Raw genomic sequence first — 22392 nt, forward strand, 5'->3', positions numbered from 1 at the left:
CATGTGTGTATGCAATTTTGAGATCTTCTGACCCTACCTGTCTACATACCCTACAGCTAATAGTTATCTCCTGATACAGTCTAGGTACATGCTGTTAGTGCAGAGGGAAAATCAGTAAGAAAACTTATTGGCATGTTGCAGCTTACCCTTATTCCAGCAGTACTGGCATGGATGGGCAAATGGCCACATTCACCGTGCCTTGGAGAACTGTGATAATAGATTTCATCTATGAACTGTAGCTCATATCTCAGTTCTAATTTAATAATCAGAGCTAGTTTTTGTCAAGGTATTCATTGCATACATGTGATATACATGCACACTTCTCTGTGTGTGTGTATAAATGTCAAGTGGTATATAAATACACATACACATATATACACATACTTTGAGAAAGTTCAGAATATAGTGTTAAGACTGATAAGGACTAGAAAGTACTTGGATTAGCAGATCCTTTCCTCCATTCTGCCAGTGCCTCTGTTGACAGAGAAGAGGCTGGTGTCTTTTTTTCTGCCAGGCTTCCTTGTGCTCCATGCCTGGAAGTATAAGCCTCACCTAACAGTAACCATCACATCATATGTCTGGTCCTGTGGAAGGGATGTGCATGCATGTATCTTGAGGTACAGGGACTTGGCTATTCACACATGCTTTCATAAGCCTTGTTATGTGAAAGGCCAAGTGAGTGGCCTATGTCAGGGTTGTAGCCTGTGGGAGATTTGTTTCCAATCACATTGCAGGGGAAAAAACACAGCTGTGGGCTTGACAGATTGTTCCCGTTCTGACTGAGTGGTCTAAGCTAGCAGAAAAGCCAAACGGTGGCCTGATCACAGTCTATGAGAACCTACAACCAAACTGAAAAATCTGCCAGTAGATGCTCTTAACTGACAAAGTTGCAGCAAAATGCCAAGACTGGAAGATGCAGATAGGTAAATTCAGCCTGGAAATAAGCCATACATTTTCAATAGCTAAGATAACTAGCAACTGGAATGACCTAATCAGGCTTGTGACTGACTGTTCATTACAGAAATGCTCAAGCTGTGATTAGATGTTCCTCTAAAAAGAATGTTAGTTAAAACACATTTATTAGCCTTATAGAAAAGTCACCTCAAGGAAGTTCTGTAGTTACAAAGGAGACCAAGACTGGATGGTTAACAATAACCTTGCTTGACCTTAAATTCCATTAATTTCCATGATCCTAGTACTGAGCCTTGCACACACTTCTCATAGCTCTCTATTCTGCATTGCTTCTGCAAATGATTTAGAGTGTGTCCATTAAACTCCACTGAAAGCTATCGGAGTGTCTGTGCTATTCTGCATGTTTCAAAGACAGCAAAAAGTTTTTAATTAAAAGTTTTGCAGTCCTTCAGCTGGCTCCAAATGAGTCCTGGCAGTTCATTTTCCATGTGCAAGCCTGAAACAGAACATTGCTCACAAAACAGAGCCATCTTTACCGTTAAAATGCCCTGACTGCTTTCTAAGCGAGTAGAAAATGCTGTTCTCTCTTTTAATGAGTTTTAAACCAAAAGCTCTTTCAGATTCTGTGGGAGTGTGAAGGTAGAACTCCTAGGGACAGATTCAGACTGGGATAGACACAGGCGTTGGCAGATGTCCAGGGTGGCAGTGGTTTTGTCTTTCCTCTTAGAAGTTTGAGGGCCAGTGGCCCCTAATACCGGCTGGAACAGTCCCATGAACTTGTCCGAAGAGCTTCTTAGCTGTAACTACCACCGTGGGCCACTGCAAGATCCAGAAATGCTAATGTGCCTTGATTGTGCCTCCATTTGTGTCGCCTGAAATCAACTGTCTTCCAAAACTGCCTGTGCTGCAGGCTTTTTCTGGCTCTTAACTTCTTTTAACCTCTGAATATCTCTGAAGTATCCTTTTCTTTATGCTAGCCTTTAACTTATTTTGTGCCCTTTCTTTTATTTCATAAAGTAAAGTTATAGGGACACTTTATTTCAGAAGAAGCTCATTTCATTCCTTGTCTTGAGCCTGCAATACACATGGAATATTTTGGGTATTACTCAAATACAGAAGAACTGTATTTGATACCACAATTCTTATTTCTAGATGCTCATTTGGACAGCACAGTTTTTACACAAATTAAAGCTTTTGTTTCTACTAAGAAAAATGCAGTTATAAAAATGGCGTTTACTTTTTTGATGCTTCCTGGACATACTTAGAGATGAACTTCTGGATTTTGTCATCGGAAATATAATTTTGCAGCTTTCTGCTCTTGCTAGCTGTGCAAGACCTTAGGAAGCCAAAAGAGAGGGGTCCTGAATTCTGTTCTTCCCTGAGCATCTTTTACTAAGTTCCAGTCAATTATTGCAGCTCTGTGCAAGTCCAGTGAAGTCATTGGGGTTGCCCAGGTGCAACCACTCCGAAAAGCCTGAATTTCAGAACTGAAGTTACAAAGCAGGATGCAGAAGAGAGAAAGTATGTTGCTTTACTCCCCAAGTGCAGGTTGAGCTGGCATGGCCGATGGTTAGAAACACCTGCTTTGAGAAGGTGTTCTCTTGTGGGAAAATATAAATAAATAACTGAAATACTTGTGATCTGAGCAAACTGGCTGTGGTTTAATTCACAGAGTAACATAGAACTGTTTTCACAAAGCCACTTGGTGCTGTCCAAGTGCAGTATATTTCCAGGTTTCCACAGCTCAGAGGCCCACCTGAGGATGCAGACCTGCACATAGAATCATAGAATCGTAGAATCATAGAATCATACAGGTTGGAAAAGACCTCTAAGATCATCGTGTCCAACCGTCAACCCAACACACCATGCCCACTACACCATGTCCCTAAGGGCCTCATCTACACGTCTTTTAAATACCTCCAGGGATGGTGACTCCACCACTTCCCTGGGCAGCCTGTTCCAAGGCCTGACCACTCTTTCAGTAAAGAAATTTCTCCTAATGTTCAATCTAAACCTCCCTTGGTACAACTTGAGGCCATTTCCTCTTGTCCTATTGCTAGTTACTTGGCAGAAGAGACCAACACCCACCTCGCTACAACCTCCTTTCAGGTAGTTGTAGAGCGCGATGAGGTTTCCCTTCAGCCTCCTCTTCTCCAGGCTAAACAACCCCAGTTCCCTCAGCCGCTCCTCATAAGGCTTGTGCTTCAGGCCCTCCACCAGCTTCGTTGCCCTCCTCTGGACACGCTCCAGCACCTCCATGTCCTTCTTGTAGTGAGGGGCAAGAATGTTGGATCTTTGCCATGTTAGGTAACTTATAAGGAAATAAACCATCCAGCAAAACCTAGATGGTGCTCAATTTTTTTTTTCTTTTCTGATTTTTTTTAATTTTATTTTTTATTTTCTAATAGGAAAGAATTGTATTCCTGCATGGAGCACATTCAACACCACATTAAATATTAAAACAGGAACACATCACTACACCCAGAACAACAACTATTTTTTCCTCCAATACAATTGCAAATACATCACTATATTTAAAGAAGCTGAAAGAAAGATTTTAAAATATATGTTTTAGTTTGTCTTGTCCACCACGAAAATATAATCTCTATCGTGAGGTTTTCTGTCTGCATGTAAATATTTCCCTGCAATACAGTTTCTTTTGGGGGATATTCCACAGTGTAACATATCTGTCATTGAGATTGTTCTTCAGATGATCAGTTTCGTCCTGTTATGTCAATAAATGCATACATCTCTTGGACTGCTCCAGATAGATTCCCTTCCTGCTTGCCTGAATTTTCATCAACCTTCAGAAAAGCTTTCCTACCCCTGTCTAAAATCTAGGCTATGTTCTGTAATGCATGTTATTGATTATAATGGGCTATGTGCCATATCCTATGAAAAATCTACGAATGAATTCCACTAACTTAGAATAAACCACACGTGCTGCAGTGTTCAAGTGTAATATTTTGATTGCAGACAAGGTGTTCTTGATACCTCACAGTACAGTCTTTCAGCGGCTAGATGGCACTATTGCCAGAGAGTAGAATCAGGTGCGATAGAAAATACCAAGTGAATTTACAGATTTGGTTTTCTTAGCAAGAGCCGTAATAGAAAGTAGCTTTCAGCTGCCTACTATATTGATTTAAATTTCAGAATTTGGTTTGTGCCATGTATGCTGTCTAAGCAACTCAGTAATATTTTCATCCAGCTTTTTCTTTCTTCTCATAATAGCATAGCAACTCAGGCATGTTGTTCAGATCTCCCTTTGGCTAAGTGCTACAGAGGATGGCAAACTCATGGCAAAGTCACCTAAGGTTAAAGGAAGTACATGCATGAAAGAGAAAGCTGACTAGATGACATACTGATCCTCTCTTCCTTCCTTTATCCACTTGTCTTTTTCCATGCACACCCTTTCCTCTCTCCTCTTTCTAATTTCCCCCTTTGTGTTATTCATTGCAAGAAGAGATTGGGAAAGCACTGCCAAAGTGTCTGTCACTCCACTGAGCTCTGTTCAGCCTGCATTGCCTTGTTCAGTGTTCAAAAGCAAACGTGATTTTCCTTATGCCGTTGCACCAACACCATAGAGGTACTGGGTGCTGGTGCCCAGGCACTGGTAGCGGTGGCTGCCGGGGTGGCTTCTGTGAGGAGAGGCCGGGACGGCTCCAACAGACTCACTGCAGGGCACAGCTGAGCCCCTTGGCAAGATGGTGGCACTTCTGGGAAAGCGTGTGTAAGAAAGGGTAAAATGCTGCCTGGCAGCGAGGAGAGAGGGGAAAAAGTGTGAGAAACAACCCTGTGAGCACCAAAATAACAGCCAGAGGAGGGGAAGAGGAGCTCAAGGTGCCTGAGCAGAGATTCCCGTGCCACCCCTGGAGAGACCACAGTGAAGCAGCTATTTCCCTGCAACCCATGGAGAGGGCCCCCATGGGGCAGATACCCACACTGCAGCCTGTGGAGGACCCCATGCCGGAGCAGGTGGGTATTTCCTGAAGGAACTGCAGCCCATGGAGAGACCACAGTGGAGCAGGTTTATCCTGAAGGACTGCAGCCCGTGAAGGGACCCACACTGGAGCAGAGGAAGGAGGAAGGAGCACCAGAGAGGAGCTGTTATGGACTGACCCCATAACCCACTATTCCCCATCCTCCTGCACCACTCGGGGAGGGAAGTACAGGAGTCAGGAATGAAGGACTGAACTTGGCCCTGGGAAGGAGTTGGGAGGGAGGTGAAGTGGAAGAAGTTTTTAGTTTTGTTTTTATTTTTCACCTTCCAAAACTATTTTAAATAGTGATAAATTAAATTAATTTTCCCCAAGTCAAGTCTGGTTTGCCCATGATAGCAATTGGTAAGTTATCTTCCTGTCTTTACCTCAACTCACAAGCTTTTACATCTTAATTTCTCTCCCCATTCTGTTGAGGAGGGAGAGTGTGAGAGCAGCTGGGTGGGCATCTGGCAGCCAGCCAAGGTCAACCCACCACAAGAGAAAGGACTATTTTTGTCCTGTTCAGCAAGGTAATTTTTTTTGGAGTCAGTCCATATTTAATTTAGTTATTCCCAGTAATAAATTGAAATTTTAAGAATCAGTTATGCTTCTAAATCTTTATTCCAGGAACTTATTTTATTGAACTCATCAGGCACAAAGTGCTTTTGAAAAACAATGATTTATGTAAAACAAGTATTCAGGTGCTAAAGCTAGGGCTTCCAAAATGACGGGTGATGCTAGACGCCTCTGCATTCTTAACGCACATGCTGAGATTAAAGAGGGCAAACACACTAATAACTGCAATCCTTAAACTCTCCTGAAATTGGGACCCTTAAATGGATTAATCCTAACGTCTCTTAATGCCTAAAAATGTAGGTTTAGGCACACCTTAGCTTCTGATATTAATCTCTGAAAGCACATGTCAATCATCGCTCAATTTTCCTAGTTTTTATTCTTCTTTCCTGTAACTATCCAGTTCTATTTTACTAAAAAAAAAAAAAAGGGGGGGGGGGGATGTCTGCCAAACAGGGCAAATAGCTATTTCTTTTTCATAATGGACAACTGTTTCTTAAGGTATTCCCTGATTTCTCAGTTTTGTAAATTGCTGAGGTGTTATCGGGAGTCTTCGAGCATGTGATTTTTTTCTTGACTTTGAAAGCCAGTAGATCATGTCAGAATCCTGGCTGATGTTTCAAAATACAGTAAATGTCTTACATTACCAGAAATACTGAACAAAAAAACCCCAAACATGAAAAACCTTATCACTTTGCCACTTGGGATTTGGAGAGCATGATTCATGATATGTGAAAGTTTGATCTTGATATTATGACTTTTTATTTTCCAAAATTCTTACTGGTAGAGAGTTTTTTGAAATAATTTTCTTGGTCTTTTTTGCCTCTTCCTGGCCCTTTTTGTATAAATCACAATTTTATCTTTCCACCTCAGTATGATTATAAAAGATTTTCTTCTTTCCTTTAAGTGCTCTGGCTAGCATTAACTCATTCTGCTGTTTTACTTCTTTACTGTTTTTCCCCTAGTGAAATTGTTAGACATGGTGTCCTTCAGGCCTTCTTGGAGGATAATCACTTAGACCTTCTTTACGTCCTGTATATTTGCTGAGTGGTAATAGCCAAAATGAAATTAAATGCATCTGTGCTTTCACATAAATGCTTTTTAAAGTAGCCTTCCAGCTAAATGATGGACTCCATTTATGTACTGTATGGAGTATTTATGTACTGCATGCATTGGGCCAAATTATTTGTGCTTCTGCTTGGGTTTGCTATGGCCCAGTCCTGCCAGCATTCTCCCAAAGGAGACAAGCTTAACTTGTCTGTTCGAACAGCTGAGCTGAGAAGAGGAGATGCTGAGTAATAACTACCTCCCACAGTGTTCGAGGCACCACCACAATGGCAATGGATGTGTAGGCAGGATCATGTCTTTGGTCTAATTCCGCATCCCAGTAAACTCCATGAGAAAATTCACGGCTGCATTTCTGCACTTGGAGCATATACTGTATTCCTAGTGCTACTTTGGGAAAGCCTTTTACAAAGGCATAATACTCCCAGATATTTATTTTTATCTGAGGACAATTGTGCCTTAGAAATGGTTTATTTGAAACCTTTGACCTGAATTCTAATCTGATTTAAAGTCATTTAAATTCGGAATAACTCCAGGTTAACTCCAGTGTAAGTGAAGTACTAGTTCATGGGATAGCAGCGGTGGTTCACAGAAATGCAAACAGCAGCTGGCTCTGTGTCCTTAGTTAATTTGATTATATAGTTTTAGTTTAACTTAAACAAAGTAATGACCTTATTATTATTTTAAGAAACCTATTTTGAGAGGAGGGAATCATATTTCTTATATATATCCACTTTCAAATATCTTTTTTAGATGTACACGTTGCTAGAGAGGGAGTTAGGTTTGTGTGGGGAGAGTAAAAGCATACTAGATTTCACTGATCACAGTTGCTTTAAATTATGCAATGAAGAGAGAGATGCTGTTTGCACATGAAGAAAACGAGGTTGGCAGCAGAGATCACAGAGGGGGCTTGCCTTTGTAGTTTCTCTCTTCTATAGACCAAGTACCAGAGGAAGGACTGGGGTGTCTTTGCAAGAGCTACCTTAGGGGCCACATTTGGCTAAGGTAACCATTAGACAAAAAATCTGGGTTCAATGGTAGTAAGCATTCTTTTCATGATTTCTGTCTCAAGTACTATTCTTCTGAAGTTTTACAAGAAGCAATTAAAAATAAATGGTTGAATCTTGCTTTGCCTAAATGTAAATTAAGGAGAATGTCAGGGCTTTCTCCTGATATTATGAGATTTAGTAAGAGCTGAATACATATTTTCAAATATTAAAACCATAGTTACATGTGATATTTTCTGATTTTTGCAGATATTTTCTATATCTCTTATTCACCCTTTTACTCCTTTTTCTCTTAAATTAGTCAGCTTTAAAACATCAGTGTTCTAAATCTTATAACCATCTTCAAAATTACAACAGGTTTAGGGGAATTGAGAATGTTTTTCAATAACAGATCTTACTAACTCTAATATTTGCTATTGTACAGTTCTGTAATGTCTGTTATTTTATCTTTGTGTTTTGTCATAGGATGAAAAGGAGAAGCTGACATGGAATGACCGTGTGCCTGGATATGCAGCAAACTTTGGACTGATTTTATTTATGGTAATATAATCTGCTTTTCTGCACATTTATTAGGTGTGAGAAACTTTGCAATGAACATCTTGAGTGGAATCCTGAATTAGTGTTCTCAAAGATGCTAAAAATTTGAAGAAAGCTAGGGTTATAACCTACAGTTTGTGAGAAATATGTCCCCTACTTGGAAGACTCATAGAGCTCAATGCCTACCTCCAGCTTTATTCTCTTTTTCCAAAGGCTGCTTATGAGACAGCTGTTGGCTTGATGACTTGCTGTTATGACAGCAGCTCGTTACTAGATGCTGTCTCTCCCACAGGGTTTCTGCTCCATCCTTCATTATCTGATGAAGGGAAGCCCACTGTGTATTTGCTTGTGTGCACAGTATTGCATGTGCTCTGTCAGAATGACGTTCCAAAGTGTTGAGCCTACTGAATAGATGGCATATAGGTGAAATAAATCTGTTGCTGAGAAGTATGTGTCCAACACACGTTCAGGGGTGGACTATACCGTAGTCAGGGAAGACCATGGTATACAATCCTCACTTGAGAACAAGAATAAGGTGTGCAGGTCAGCCACCTATAAAGTGTGGACACCACTGTCCTAGCGAAATTTCCAACAGACCATAAACACATCATCAAGCTGCTAGACTTTGTAAACAGCAATAGGAAAGCCTGGTTAATAAACCTTAAATTATATTGTCAAGGATCCCATTATCTCTCCGGTTACAAAAATTACTGAATGAAAGCATGTATTCACATATAGAGCCAACACAAAATGGCAATGAAATATGCTGATTTACACCACAGGAGCATCTGGCATGGGAAATTTACTTAGGGACTAAATTATTTTAAAATACCTAAGTGTATTTCTAATATACTGGAATTTACATATACTGCAACAGATGTCCTGTGAAGATTTAATTTATTTTTCTGACAATCAAAAACATTTTATATTCACATTGAAGTCAAATTAATGTCTGCATTTTAATAAATATATGCATATATATTTATGAAGATATATGTATTGTGTATTAAGTATCTTTTCTGTACATATTAGGTGTGTCATTCATATATATAAATGTATGTACTTAGAACATTTTCAGTGAGTTTATCGTCCTGAGGCCATACCAAGCATTTGCTTTTTAGACAGAACCTCTAACTGGCATCAGTTGGGACGTTGCTTAAAGCAGAGTATACTGAGTATGACTAAGCATATAGCCCCAATTTAGCTTTTACAAGTCATTCTTTTGCAGACAAGGTGCTTACATGTGCTCTTGACTTTAACCGCATGTTTAAATCTCCCCTAAGCATGAGCTTAAAGTGCTTTCCTGAGTCATAGCTTATGTATTACACTCCCTGCTTACTATAACTTCTCAGAGATTTATAAAGGTAAAATGTAGAGCTTCAGTTCTTTAACTTCTGTTAGTGACTAGTGGAACTATGCTGGCTTTCACCATTTGGAGAAGTGGCCACAATGTTTTTTTTAGAATATTTTGAGCATTAATAAGAGGTAAGCCCCTACAGGAGACAACTTACAAACCATGCATGAAATTCAAGTCAGCTCTTGATGAGGGAGAGCCAGGTCTCCTTTCCCATGTGCAGATTACTCTTTACTGTATGTAATGTTTCTTTTTTTTCTGCTAGATTAGTTAAACAGGAATTGGAAACTAAAGTTTACTGTCAGCCTGTGCAATAGAATTGCACTGAGGAAACTAAATAATAATTTAGTTATTATTATTCACACAGATTAATTTTTTTAGCTGTAAGCACTACATACATAATAGGTGATGACATCTTGAATTTACATGTGCGTGTACACATATACAACACACAGACATAGAAGACTCAGACACAGATACGCACGTGTTGCAGTTTCTAGTGCTGCAGAAGTGATTGTTGAATTCTTAATACTACCTTTTCCAGGCCCAAAGAATCTGGCGGCACAAACCCATAGGTATTTTCCATGAACATGTCTACGTTGCTATAGGATGATGCTGTTGTGTTCTGTCCCTCCTTCCCCCAGCTTTACATGCTATGCTTTCCCTGATGATTCTTGAAGCTGCTAATGGTTTTCTTATTGTAAAACCTTTTCTCTTTATTTTTCATTTGCGTACTTCTTTTGTGTACTTCACTTTTGTGAATCCTCTTTCAAGAACTGTGTTGTATTTTTTTCTTTCTGGCTTTTCTTCTGTCTTTATTAAGCTAGGTATTATGTTTGTTTCTTTAAAAGTGCAAGTTAAAAAAAATGTTGGATTTGGTTCTCTTGCCCAATCGGTCTTGATGTTTTTACACCACCAAATAATTCCAAGGATTATTTTACACATTTACAGATGTTTTAAAATCTGGTCACAGTTCTTTTGTTGTACACAAAGCCTCACTTGACTGCAGAGGAGGCAGAAGATCCAACCTTAATTTAAGCAATGTCTTTTGCAGGGATTTTAGAACAGAAGTTCATGAGTCTTATTTTTGCCCAGTAAGACTAGCGGTAGCAGGAGGTCTAGGCTCAGCTGGGCATATCCAAGTTTGGTTTGTGTGTGATTAGTAATAACATATGTCACAGTTTAGAAACTCCACATTTAGAAGGTACGTGTTGCGGCAAAGATTTCCGAGTATGTGATGAAAACGTTGGTAGCTGCTGGAGGACAGCAGGATGGCATGGAGCAATGCCATCACTGGAGCCTGTCTTTGGGTTCGTTGTGTTTGGCTCAGTCAGAGGAAGGAAGAAAACCAATTAGTTTCATGGCACAAGAGTTTAGCCTGTTCCTTCTTTTGGACCCTATTGCCCTATTCTTACTCACATGGCATAATACTTGACTCTAGAATAGCCCCACTGGGGAGCCAAAGAACTATTTGGACACTAAATTGTTATCCTACTTGGATGAAGGTATCAGTCTAGCCCACGGGGTTTTATAGCTTCCTTCTCAGATCTAGTATGCTTTCCTGTTTGTCTTCATTCATACCAGGCTCAGTAGGTGACCTTTTCTGCAGCCAATTTTCACATCTGTTTCTAAGCAATTCAGTCCTTGACAAACTAGTTTAGATACTCAGTGAAGAAACTGTCTGCCATAGTAGGGGATAGAACTGGCCAGATGAAAAGTTGACAGTGACAACAAAACCCAAAGTAAGCACCTGAATGAAACGTGACCATCTGATCTGGAATTTGGGCAAAAGAGGTATTGTAAAGAATGCGAGAAATGCTGTGAAGGTACAGGAACCATTTCCTCCCAGTGACTGTCTGGGGAGTGAGAACTATGCTCTCAGTTACTGTGCAGTCCTACAAGCCCTCCTCAATTTTCTTTTGTTGCTGGATGCACAGATAATGAAGACTCCTAAAGGAGTGTTTTTCCATCTGTGTCTAAGCAGCTTTTTAAAAACGGCTGGGCAACAAAGGAGTTTCTGAAGCCCTAGTGCTTTTGCAAAACCAATATCTTTGTTCTCGAAACAAATAAAACATAATTTTTGGGTAACTTTGTATATCTTGCTGTGGCACTGCGTGAATTGAAAAGGCTGCAATAGTGCAAGCCTCTGATAGTATCTCATCCTCCAGTAATCTTCCTCCTTGCTATGGATCCCTTAAATCATTCGGTCAGGTTTAAGAGTTTGCTATTCCACTTCCATGACCTGAAATTTCCTCTTTCTCTGTTTAGTCATGACTGTCCTTGGTGACTTCTTCCAATACTGTTAAGATATCATTTCTAAGTGGAAGCTTGTGATGGAGATAGGTGTCAATGGAGGCCCAGAGAGCTCATCATCTCCAGAATGATCCATAAAAGTTTACTTTGCTGGTTTTCCTTGTCCACCATCACAGTAAAAATTTCAAAGAAATCCACAGGGGAAAGAAACAGGAAAAGAGTATTTGGAAGGTGATTATGAGGAAGGAATCTATGACCCAAACTAAGAAAAAGAAAAGAGCTTAAGGTGACTGTAGAGGTGGAAGGTGAAATAGATTACTGCCAGGTGGTGCTTTTTTGTTTTCTCTCTTTATTGGGGGTATTACTCTCTACTGTAGTGGTCGCTTCTGCAATGGGCAAGTTAGGTAAAAGTTCTGATCTTTGTGTTCCTGCACCACTTCTGTCACAGCAAGAGCTGAGCAGGTAGTTGAACATGAATCAGATTTTTGTCTGCATGTTTGGTAGGTAAATCAAAAGGAAAAGATAAAAATAGGCAGACAAATTGAACTGTTTTGTCAACACGATGAAAAATACAAAAGGAAAGGAAATAATATTTTATGCCATTTGAAACGATTTCATTCAAAGTGTTTTATGTTTAGACTTTTTTCTTTAGACCAGTATTTGAATGAAAAATATTAGCATGAAGCAAAAACTCATAATTCACCTACATTTCATTTAAAATCAATGAAACATTTCTTTAAAAAGTCAAAATTAGATGTTTTCCTAGATCTAACATTTTATTACTATTTTCTCACAAAACATATTTGTGAATTTCATCTGATATCTCCAGAAGTTTCTCCAAAATGTTATTTTTTAGTATTTTTACTAGTTCTCCATTAAAACTAAATGTGCCCAGTTTTCATCTTTGGCCTTTAATATAGCTCTGATTCTTGTTCTAGTTCTTTTGCAATAGTACTTTTTCATAAGACAACCTTCCTCTGTATACAGGAATTCAATAAACTATTGCTGGGTCATTAAAAAGAACTGTTAAATTTCCTTAAACCTGCATTATGAATCTGGGCCCCTAGGCCCATTGAAATAATTGCAATAGTCTAATCTTTCACATTTAGGTAGTCTCTTTCATCTGAGGATCTCAAGGTGTTTTACCTAAAATAATGAATGTACATTGGAATTCTTGCTAAAGGCAAAAATGGAAGAGAAAAATGTACCCTCTCCCCCTTTTCTGCCATGGCTATGAAAATTTGCTGGTTTTTTATTGTTATTTTATTGATTTTTTTTCATTGTGGGATGGGGATTTTTGAAACCAGAATACCACAGCCCTGTGAAATTAAAATTCTTCTTGTGGGAACTTGACCTTAAGTAGCAGGGCTGACTTTCCTCATCCCATGGGTCAAAGCCAGCCCATGAAGGATGCCAGGATACCAACAGATTTCTGGGACAGAAATGTCAAGTGAAGCCCTAGTAATCCTGTTTAGGCCAGTCTTAAAAGAATAATAACAAGGGAAACTTCTGTTGTTTTTTTTTTTTTTTTATTTGTGGCAAGAGTTGAGCAAACACAACTGGAGAGTAAGATGCCACTTATGCTGTGCAGAGGTGAAGCTGTTTTAGCCAGTAAAGCCTATTTACTTGACTGCACATGCATGTAGGCCTTTCAGTCCAAGCCATCTGAACCAGATAAAAGACCTTGCTTAATATCGGCATTTGAACACGAACTACCTGAGTTTCACCAGTACTGCATGAATAATGTGTGGAGAGAACATGCACATCATCAGGAATTGTTGTGCCAGTTCAGAGTTCTACATCCGTTTTCTTCATTATGTCCCGGTTAGAAAGTTTTGAGTCCTCACATTTTAATTTGATTATCCTCATATTATTGTTGCTCTAAGAAATAACCACACAATGCCAATTCATGGAACAAACCCAACATATCAGTCAAAGCTTCTGTTTAAATGCTAGTATCAAACTTGAACTAATCTATCATCTGTACATTTCTTTGCAGATTATGCTGACGTTTTCAGCAGTGTTTGGTGTGATTGTGTACCGAATCACAACAGCAGCAGCTTTGTCATTCAGCACAAATGAGACAACCAAGTCAAATGTTCGAGTGACTGTGACTGCAACTGCTGTCATCATTAACCTCGTTGTGATACTTATACTTGATGAAATTTATGGAGCTGTTGCCAAATGGCTGACAGAAATTGGTAAAACTATCTCACCACATTCCTCGTTAGTACATTACATGTATTGACACGAGACTATGCAAGGAGGTTCTAATAGGAATATTTCCCACTGAAAAGTGCCAGTGAAAATATTCAGGCCTATGGGGTAAGATGCTCAGACATGCCTCTATGAACTAGGGGTCTAAGCCACAACATGCAGTGTGCCACTAATAGGACTAATTAGCCTGGCCATAATGCCATGTTAACGCAGCTGTGCTATTTACAGGATCTCAGCTGCTATTTCTGCATTGCACTGGCTTTGTGCCAAGATCCACTTATCTAGAGCTGGTTGAGAATTTTTGACCTGGTATATATTTTGATATATATCTTTACCTCTAGGAGCTTGGTTTACTGAAAGTCATTGGGTTGTTTCAAAGATGCTGCTGGCTCTGGCAAAGCTACACTGGCAAATGCTTACCATGTTAGTTTGCTGATGTGATTTTTACCAGGTCCTTACCACTCAAAAGATGTTTTTGCCATTATAGGGGCATGTCTGCGCTGGACTTTTTTATAATAATATCTATTTCTGTTAAGGGTTGGATTTTTTTTCTTTTTTTTAATGTCGTCGTATTGTTACAAGCCTGGCAATGTATTTAAGTCTTTTAAAGGTGAGTCATTCCTTTGACTACTACAGGGGTTTAGACTAGAGTTTTGTTTTGTTATATACATTAGGTCAAAGATGTTTGCTAATAGGGGTTTAGGTTGGGGTTTTGTTTTGTTATATAAATTAGGACAAAGATGTTAGGGCCCCTTATACGGCCCTAACATGAGATTCTTGTAGCTGTCATTAAGTTTTGTTTCCCACATTTTTATACATCACCTCTAATTCTAGATGCTTCGAAGTCTAGGAACATAAAGTCAATTATTCAAAACACTAAAAATCAATCAACAACCACAGATGTCTTTAGCTGTAGCAAGTGTTCTGTCTGTCAGTTTTGGGCATCTAAATTTAGGCATCCAAATTAGAAACTTTTTGACAATTGGAGCCTGACTCAATCATTTGAAATTGCAGATTCCCTCCCTGTAAAACCTACAGTGATGTGAAACTGGCCGGAGCTAGCAGACTTCAGATTAAAACCTTAGGAACTCTGAAGACTTGTCCTATTCTTACTTTCTCAAGATACTTTCAAAGTCACAAGTGAAAACATTTCTTTTATTCCTATTTTTTTAAGAACACCATGAACTAAGGGTTTGTAGCTGTCATAGTAGCGGTCCAATGCTGAATTTTTGAAATATGGTCCTGTGGTTTTACCAGTCAGGATAGCCTGATAGTATAGATTAAATTCATAAAGTGTTTGAAAGAAATGAAGACAAAGCAATTAATTTTCACAAAATGTCATCATATGGGGTTAATTTGTTTGTTTATTTCTGTTTTGCATCAGGCTTTGGGCAGAATGTAGCAGAGTTACAGAAATGAACTCTGTTCTAGTGGCATAAGGAAGCTCAGGCTTACTGTCCAGGCCAAAATTGTACCCAGATTTTCAGCTTTCATATAACTGACAAGCTGCTAACTGTGTGTGACCTGATCAATTCTGTCCACTGCACCTGCCCAGGTAAGAAAGGGCACAGCTGTTAAGGCATGACACTGCTGTGTGGAAAGAGCAGGAAGAGATGAAGGTGAGGCTTCTCCTCTCTGGCAGTTATCAGAGCAATGGATCTGCCTCAATACCTGCTGGATCAGTGCTTGGGGGGAAAAAAGTAGTAGTTTTGTTGTAATCGACACAAAGAGCTCGTATGGGATGTACTAGGACTCCACGCACCTCTTGTGGATGCAGCAAAGCGAGGCAGTGATGTCCCCTTATCACAGGTCAGACCAGCAAAAGTGCAGATTATATCCTGGTATTCTCAGGTTGAATAGGTCATCTTCAGTAATCAGGTGGTGTCAGATTTGACCTACAGCTCATTTGCTCCCTTGTAACTTCCATCAGGTCAAGGAAGAACCAGTCAAACGGGGACAAAATCAAAACTACTTGTGTTTGTGCCTTATGAAGGCAGTAACTCCTTCAGTGAGCTAAGGCCCATGCCACAGATATCTCAGCTCATTCTCTACCTGGAAGGTTTCAGCTGCCTAATTTTGGTGTAACATGCTGCACAATCAACCATATATTATGAGTGTATCGTTTTGGGGGGGGGGGGAGTTTTCTCTCTTACTAATGCAACTATTCTGACTGGATGCATTTCTTGTGTAGCAGACTCCACTAGCTAGAAGAAAAATTCTATGCATGCCTCTATTGGTATGGTATAGTATATCTGAGTGTGGGGAGGGAGTGAAGTGCTGAGTGAGTCTCTGGAACCATATATGGTGTAAAAATTTTCATCCAGAGGCTGAGCTCATCTTTGTGGGAGCTCTCCATAAAGCAAAGGCTAGGATTTTTCTCCCTCAAATTAAAGGCTGCACCGCTGTTACTCGATATTCGTGTTGCCCTGAGCTGTTGTTCTGAGGATCTATCCAGCATATGGGGTCATCTACAAATTGTTCAAAACCTTTGAAGGTTTAATTAAGCTTTTCTATATGTATAGGTTAATGATGGCTTAGGGCTCATCAGATTGTGTGTTGACCTTTTATGAAAATATGGTTCAAAGTATCACAAATAAATCTGGGCAGTGGGGACTCAGAGTTTTGCTATTTCTTTAGTGCCTAAATAAACACCATGCTTCTTTTGTAAGAAAAAAAACCCAAAGCAAACAAAACACCCAAACTGTGCCCCAAAACAAAACTGTACAAGTACAGCAGTATTTTTAATGAGGTCCTTAAAGCCAGAGCTCTGGATCTACCTTGTTATTTCACACTTCCATTGTGCTACAGAAATTCAGTCAAGAACACACCACAATGAAGTTATCTGCTCTCACGTTAGTTAACAGCTCGGGATAAGCAAGGCAATACAAGAGTTTAAGCCATATAGAAACTTTAAAAGAGGATCCTACTGTCAATTTGAAAAGCTTCTATCTTATACTTATGTGTTCTGTTGCTAGAAAATTTCCATGGAAATTGGAAATAAATCTGGGAACAGAGTAATGAATACTGAAAATGTTTAAGACACATTTTTATAAGTTATCTAAAGAAGTCTAGAAATGTAGAATATATATAGTGAATGGAGAAGTGTTAGTAAAAATGTGCATTTATTTTGCATGGCAATTAACAATTCACTTAATGCCTTATTCAGAAAGGTACTGAGTCTTGTGTTTAGCGTTAAGCACATTAACAACCTCATTATAGAAAAAAAGGTTAGTGCACACAAAGTTAAGAAGATTTTTAAGGTGTTTTTTTCTGGATGAAAGTCTTTGTACTTTACTTTCATCATTCATGAATTAAGAATATTAATGCTTTGTTATTTCAGTTGTGTAACTGATATGTATATTAATATACATATGCTTATATACATTAAAGCCGCTTTTACTGCTTTAGCTTTATGCAATTGAATATCAAGATCCAATTATTTTTTCTTCAAACTCCAGATCGCTAGTAGGAGAACCATGTAAATATATAATAATTATTTCTATCTATTATTATTATTGATAAGAATAATAATATATATATTATGTTAATAAAATGTATTTAATTATATTATATATTTAGTAATATAATAGATGTCAAAGTAAATGACAGAGGAGGTCTGTGCTAAGGTTTCACAGATGTGGCCTGAAGTAGAGGAAGGTGATGTGGTCTGCACAGGTCTCTCAGCAAGGCAATGAAAGAGACGGGAAAAGTGAGGTATTGTCAGGTCCAGGCCAGGTGTCATGATCTGTTGGGGTTTTGCCATCAGCATATTGGATAGACAGCCAAGAGCAACTTGGGATAAGGTGTCAGAGACCTATCAGATAATCAAGTTCATTATGTTGTCATTATTAATGTTTCTATCAAAGAATCTTCAATTTCCATCTGGAAGTTTGGAAAGACTCTCTGGAAATCAGGAGACAGTGACAGAGCTAGTGTGTATTGGTACAAATTAAAAGTACAAAAGGAAAAACAGTGTGAGCTCAAAGTTTGCAGTTTGGTTTTGTATTTGGGGATATCAGAGATGTTTACATATTTACTAATTGATTTCTCCGGTTTGCTTCCCTCCTCCACCCCCAGAGGTACCAAAAACAGAGAAAACTTTTGAGGAAAGACTGATTTTGAAGGCATTCCTACTGAAGTTTGTGAATTCTTATGCACCAATTTTTTATGTTGCCTTTTTTAAAGGAAGGTAGGATAAATGTCCTTTACATATAGATATTTATGTATATAGGTATTTATATGTATATATATGTCTATCTTAGTGGATCTGCATTTAAAAATGGGCACAAAGGGCTACCTAACTCTCAGACTGGCCACCTTCACCAGCTATGAAAAAATATCGTAAACAGAGTTGTCTAAAGCTTGCTTTTGAATGTCAGGGCATGGTGAGTACTGTCCTATCTCTCTTCTAAGTAGAGCATTGTTCTGAAATGCAACCATTTTAGTTTTCTTTCTAAAATAAGAATAATCCACACCTCAGAAAAGAATTCCTTTTAGTTAAAAAAGGGTGTTGCATTTATGAATGAATGGTAGTGCTTACAGGTCTTCACTTTCCACATTTTAACAAATTTTTCTTGAAGCATCATTTAGCAAAGAAAGATTTTCCTGTTTCATTTAAAATTATGGAACTAATTTATCTATTACTTTTTCAGTGTTTTGCACTATTCACCCGTATCAAGTTAAATTAAGAAGTAGTTATAGTCAACTGGAAGTTGCATGTTTTGGCAAATGAACTGATTGACCAAAAAGCTAATTCAGCTGTCCTGCTAAATAAGTGTGACTTCCTATGGGTTCAAGATCATTGTCTTTTGGGACCCAGTTATCCACATATAACACATGCTTTTGAATGGGAAGCTTAAAATGATTGTTTGCTCAAACTTTGGCAAAAATGTTTAAAACATCCTCTGCATTCTGTTTCATACCATTTTTCTGTTCCTTTGCGGGGCTGTAAAGTTTGTTAATCTATACTCTTCACTAATCCTATTCAGCATCATTGATTTAAGAATAAATTTTAAGAAACATTTTACCAGCAGTTGTAAATATTGTAAGACATCAATGGAAAATATCACCAATTTCTTTCTTTTTTAACAATTTTTTGTGTGTTTTATGGTTATAATAAAGTCAATCTCACTGTTTCTCCCCATGTAGTCAGAAGAGCCTTGACTGTGTATAGATATGTAAATAACTCCATTCAGGGCATTACTCAGATGCAAGAGAATGCGAGTTAGGATATGTGTTCCCACTTTTGTTTGTGATCTCTAATCAAGAGAGAGATTATTATTATTTTTTAGCACAGAAAAATATTTTATCAAAATTATTTCATCAAGATGTAGTAGAAAAACATTTGTAGAGGCCTACTACTTTGAAATAATTTCAAATATTTGAATTTGAATAGATGTTGAGTCTTTTAAAATTCATGTTGAAGTAGCTAGTTTTGAAATATTTTAGCTAATATGAATGAACAGTTATGATGTTAAAGTTAACTTTTTTCATATTTTTATATTATTTCATATCTTGTTATTGCTTTCAGATTTGTTGGCCGTCCTGGTCATTATGTATATGTGTTTGACGGTTATCGAATGGAAGAGGTAAGTACATATGAAATTCAAACTAAAAAATCCTTAACAAAAAGAGATATGCGTACAGTGTATTTCAGTGGAGTGTAGACAATAAGGGAAAAATAGGAAACCTGTTAAAACAAGATGTTAAATCTTCAACATAAATAGACAAACCCCAAATTTTCCATCTGAGGAACCTGTATTTTCTTTCCTTCTGCAGTTTTGAGTACTTCACGGTCTTTCTTAGGTGAAGCTTCACCATTTCTATGCTTTACAGCTGGGCACTAAGGAGCAAACATTACACAATTTGACTGAGGCCCTTCGGAAACCTACGGCAGAGCTGGAACTTGAATCTGGCTTCTCATTCTGTAGATCACTAGAAGTCTAGCAACTTTAATAGCCTAAAAAGCTATAGCCATTTTGTGCTAAACCTGTAAACAGTTTTTTTTTTTTTTCAAAATTCCTTTTAACTGCTGCGGGTATTCCCTTGAAAATCGATAGACTTACTCAAGGTTTTACAATAAAGCTTACGCATAAGTCTTTGCAAGATTGAAGACTTTCTTCCCCCTTGGGAGACATTAGTTTGGAAGAGTATTGGTGATATTGCATTATGTTTATTACATTGATTATATAGTAAATATTTTAAAAGGAAATATAGTAGCCCCAGGGCACAGTAAGTTATTTCAGAGCTCTGCATATTTTCCATAATACAGTTTTATGAGTGGAGATGAAAAACCTTGTTAAGCATACAATGGCAATGATCGACGAGCTCTGTGCTCCTGTGCAAATTGGTGGCAGGGGCGATGGGCACATATAGATATCGGTAGCTCTCCCAAGTGGGTGATTTTAAATTAATTCTCTTACTCCCTTAACACTCTACGGTTTTGTTTAATTACAGTGTGCTCCAGGGGGCTGTTTGATGGAACTCTGTATTCAGCTGAGCATCATTATGCTTGGAAAACAACTGATTCAAAACAATCTGTTTGAAATTGGAATCCCGTATGTATCCCAGCCTTCTCCATTACTATGCGTTATTCCTAGGACACAGTAAATTAAAGGCTTGATCCTTATTCAACTGAATGGGACTTTTGCCGCTGCCTTCAGTGGGTTCTAATTGAATGTGACGATAAATCACATTTTTGGTTGTGATGAAATGATCTGGCTGTATTTTATGTTGAATAATTGGCTATATCTGCAGTAAATGGCTTAAAGAAAGTGATTGAATATATCAAATAATTGATCTAAATTAATTTTAGAAACCTGGGAAAACAGGCAAGGTAAGATAGATCTCTTGGGAAGTTTTAGAGAAGCTTTCATGGCAGTAGTATTGAATACAAATTAGTATAAAGTGGAGGAGAGATGGCGTGTAGAAAAGCAATAGCTCATAAAAGATGTTAAAATGTATTATTTGATCTATGACTATTATGGGTTTACAGATGAAGTCCACACATTTCTAAGGGGCCTGTATGTCAGTATGATGCAGGAACTAGAGTATGGGAGAGAAGCTGACATGCTGCTCAGTGGCTGTCTGCCTCAGGATGCTTAGTGCACCGTGTCTCCAACCTCTGCTCCAAATACAGCAAGAAGTCTCTCTTGGTCTGTCTCCAGTGTCAAGGGGATCTTCAGGCACTGAGAATCCACTGAGAATGTCCTGCTCCTGCCTCTTGGGAGGTTTGCTCTTGTTTCTGTTAACTGAGTCATCCTTGGTGGCAGGGGTCTGTGAAATGTATTAGATGAAGGGTCTGGCTTAGATGCAAGCCTCAACTCCACTGAAGTTAGTCAGAATCTTTCAACTCTGGTGTCAGTAGCTTTTGGATCACATCCCTAAGGAAGGTCTTGAAGATGCTAACTAGAAACCAAGATGAGTGATGCTTAGAAGATTATGAAATATTTTTAAAATGAGCCCTTTTTCTCCCTTTTCCTAGCAAGAACTTTTTTTGGGGGGAAGTAATTTAAATAGAGAGAAAAAAAAAATTCTCAAACAAATCACATGTGGGTTATGGATGGTTTCATTATTCTTGTGTCAAAGTTCAATAGGGAGGCCTGTTTTCTGTCTACATCTCATTGAGTTTACAGTTTATTTTGAGAAAAGGGTGGTAAATCATTCCCAAAATGTCTGACATGTTGAAGGTTTAAAGCTTTCTCAGTGTAAACCTGATGTGACTTTTTTCCGTCTTCCAAAAACTTACTGCTACTGGACTTTTTTAATGGGGATTTTATGATGTTAGAAATACTGTATTTATTATTTTTGACTCATGAAAGCAGAGGCTGATCCAGTCCAAACAGAAAATTCCTGTCAAATTATTTCTCAATTCCCTCACTACAACTTTTGGTGCAAGAATGTGACAATTTCATCCCATTTTTCTCCCTCATTTCTGCTCCCCCACCCTTCTGCCAACAACCTATGGTGGCCTCAATTTTTAAAACTGAATAACTGTTTAAAAACAAACATACTTTCATCCTCTCCTTCCCAGAGAAATACCTCATTTCAGTCACAATGCTATCTTGTCATCCTGAAATAAGCACATCTGGCTTTCCTCTGCTTGTCTGCATTCTCAAAAAAATTACGTGTATATCTGTAGGGCTCGGCCCTTCTCACCAGACCTGTTTGCACCAGGAGAAGCACAGTGCTTTACTGAACACTTAAGTTAATTAAATCAGAGTTAGCCTTCTATTTCTGCATGGACCACTCTACAGGTTTGGACTAGATCCTTAATGGTACTCTATTCTACCTCATCTACACCACATACACAGGCACACAGACACGCTTTGGGTACCGATCAATCGGATTTTCAGAGGGCTGTGCATAGGAATGGACACATATAAATCCAGACCAAAAGGGTTTCCAAACATGTATGTGTTGCACAAGTAGTAGTTTTGGCATGTCTGTGTCTCACACGTAATCTACTATGTCTATACATGCTGTTGTTCGCAGA

General features: G+C 38.5%; 1 protein-coding gene across 1 annotated transcript in view; it reads left to right on the forward strand.

Annotated features, from left to right (window-relative positions):
• Nucleotides 1-22392, forward strand: part of ANO2 (anoctamin 2) — a 181565-nt gene that overhangs the window by 128105 nt on the left and 31068 nt on the right. Inside the window, exons 15-20 of the mRNA XM_075162780.1 lie at nt 3032-3042; nt 8003-8077; nt 13681-13882; nt 17976-18087; nt 19429-19486; nt 20355-20455. Of these exons, the coding sequence (XP_075018881.1) occupies nt 3032-3042; nt 8003-8077; nt 13681-13882; nt 17976-18087; nt 19429-19486; nt 20355-20455 (559 nt within the window). The remainder of the gene's footprint in view (nt 1-3031; nt 3043-8002; nt 8078-13680; nt 13883-17975; nt 18088-19428; nt 19487-20354; nt 20456-22392) is intronic.

This window comes from Calonectris borealis, chromosome 1 (genome assembly GCF_964195595.1).
Source record: "Calonectris borealis chromosome 1, bCalBor7.hap1.2, whole genome shotgun sequence".
Classification (NCBI taxonomy): domain Eukaryota; kingdom Metazoa; phylum Chordata; class Aves; order Procellariiformes; family Procellariidae; genus Calonectris; species Calonectris borealis.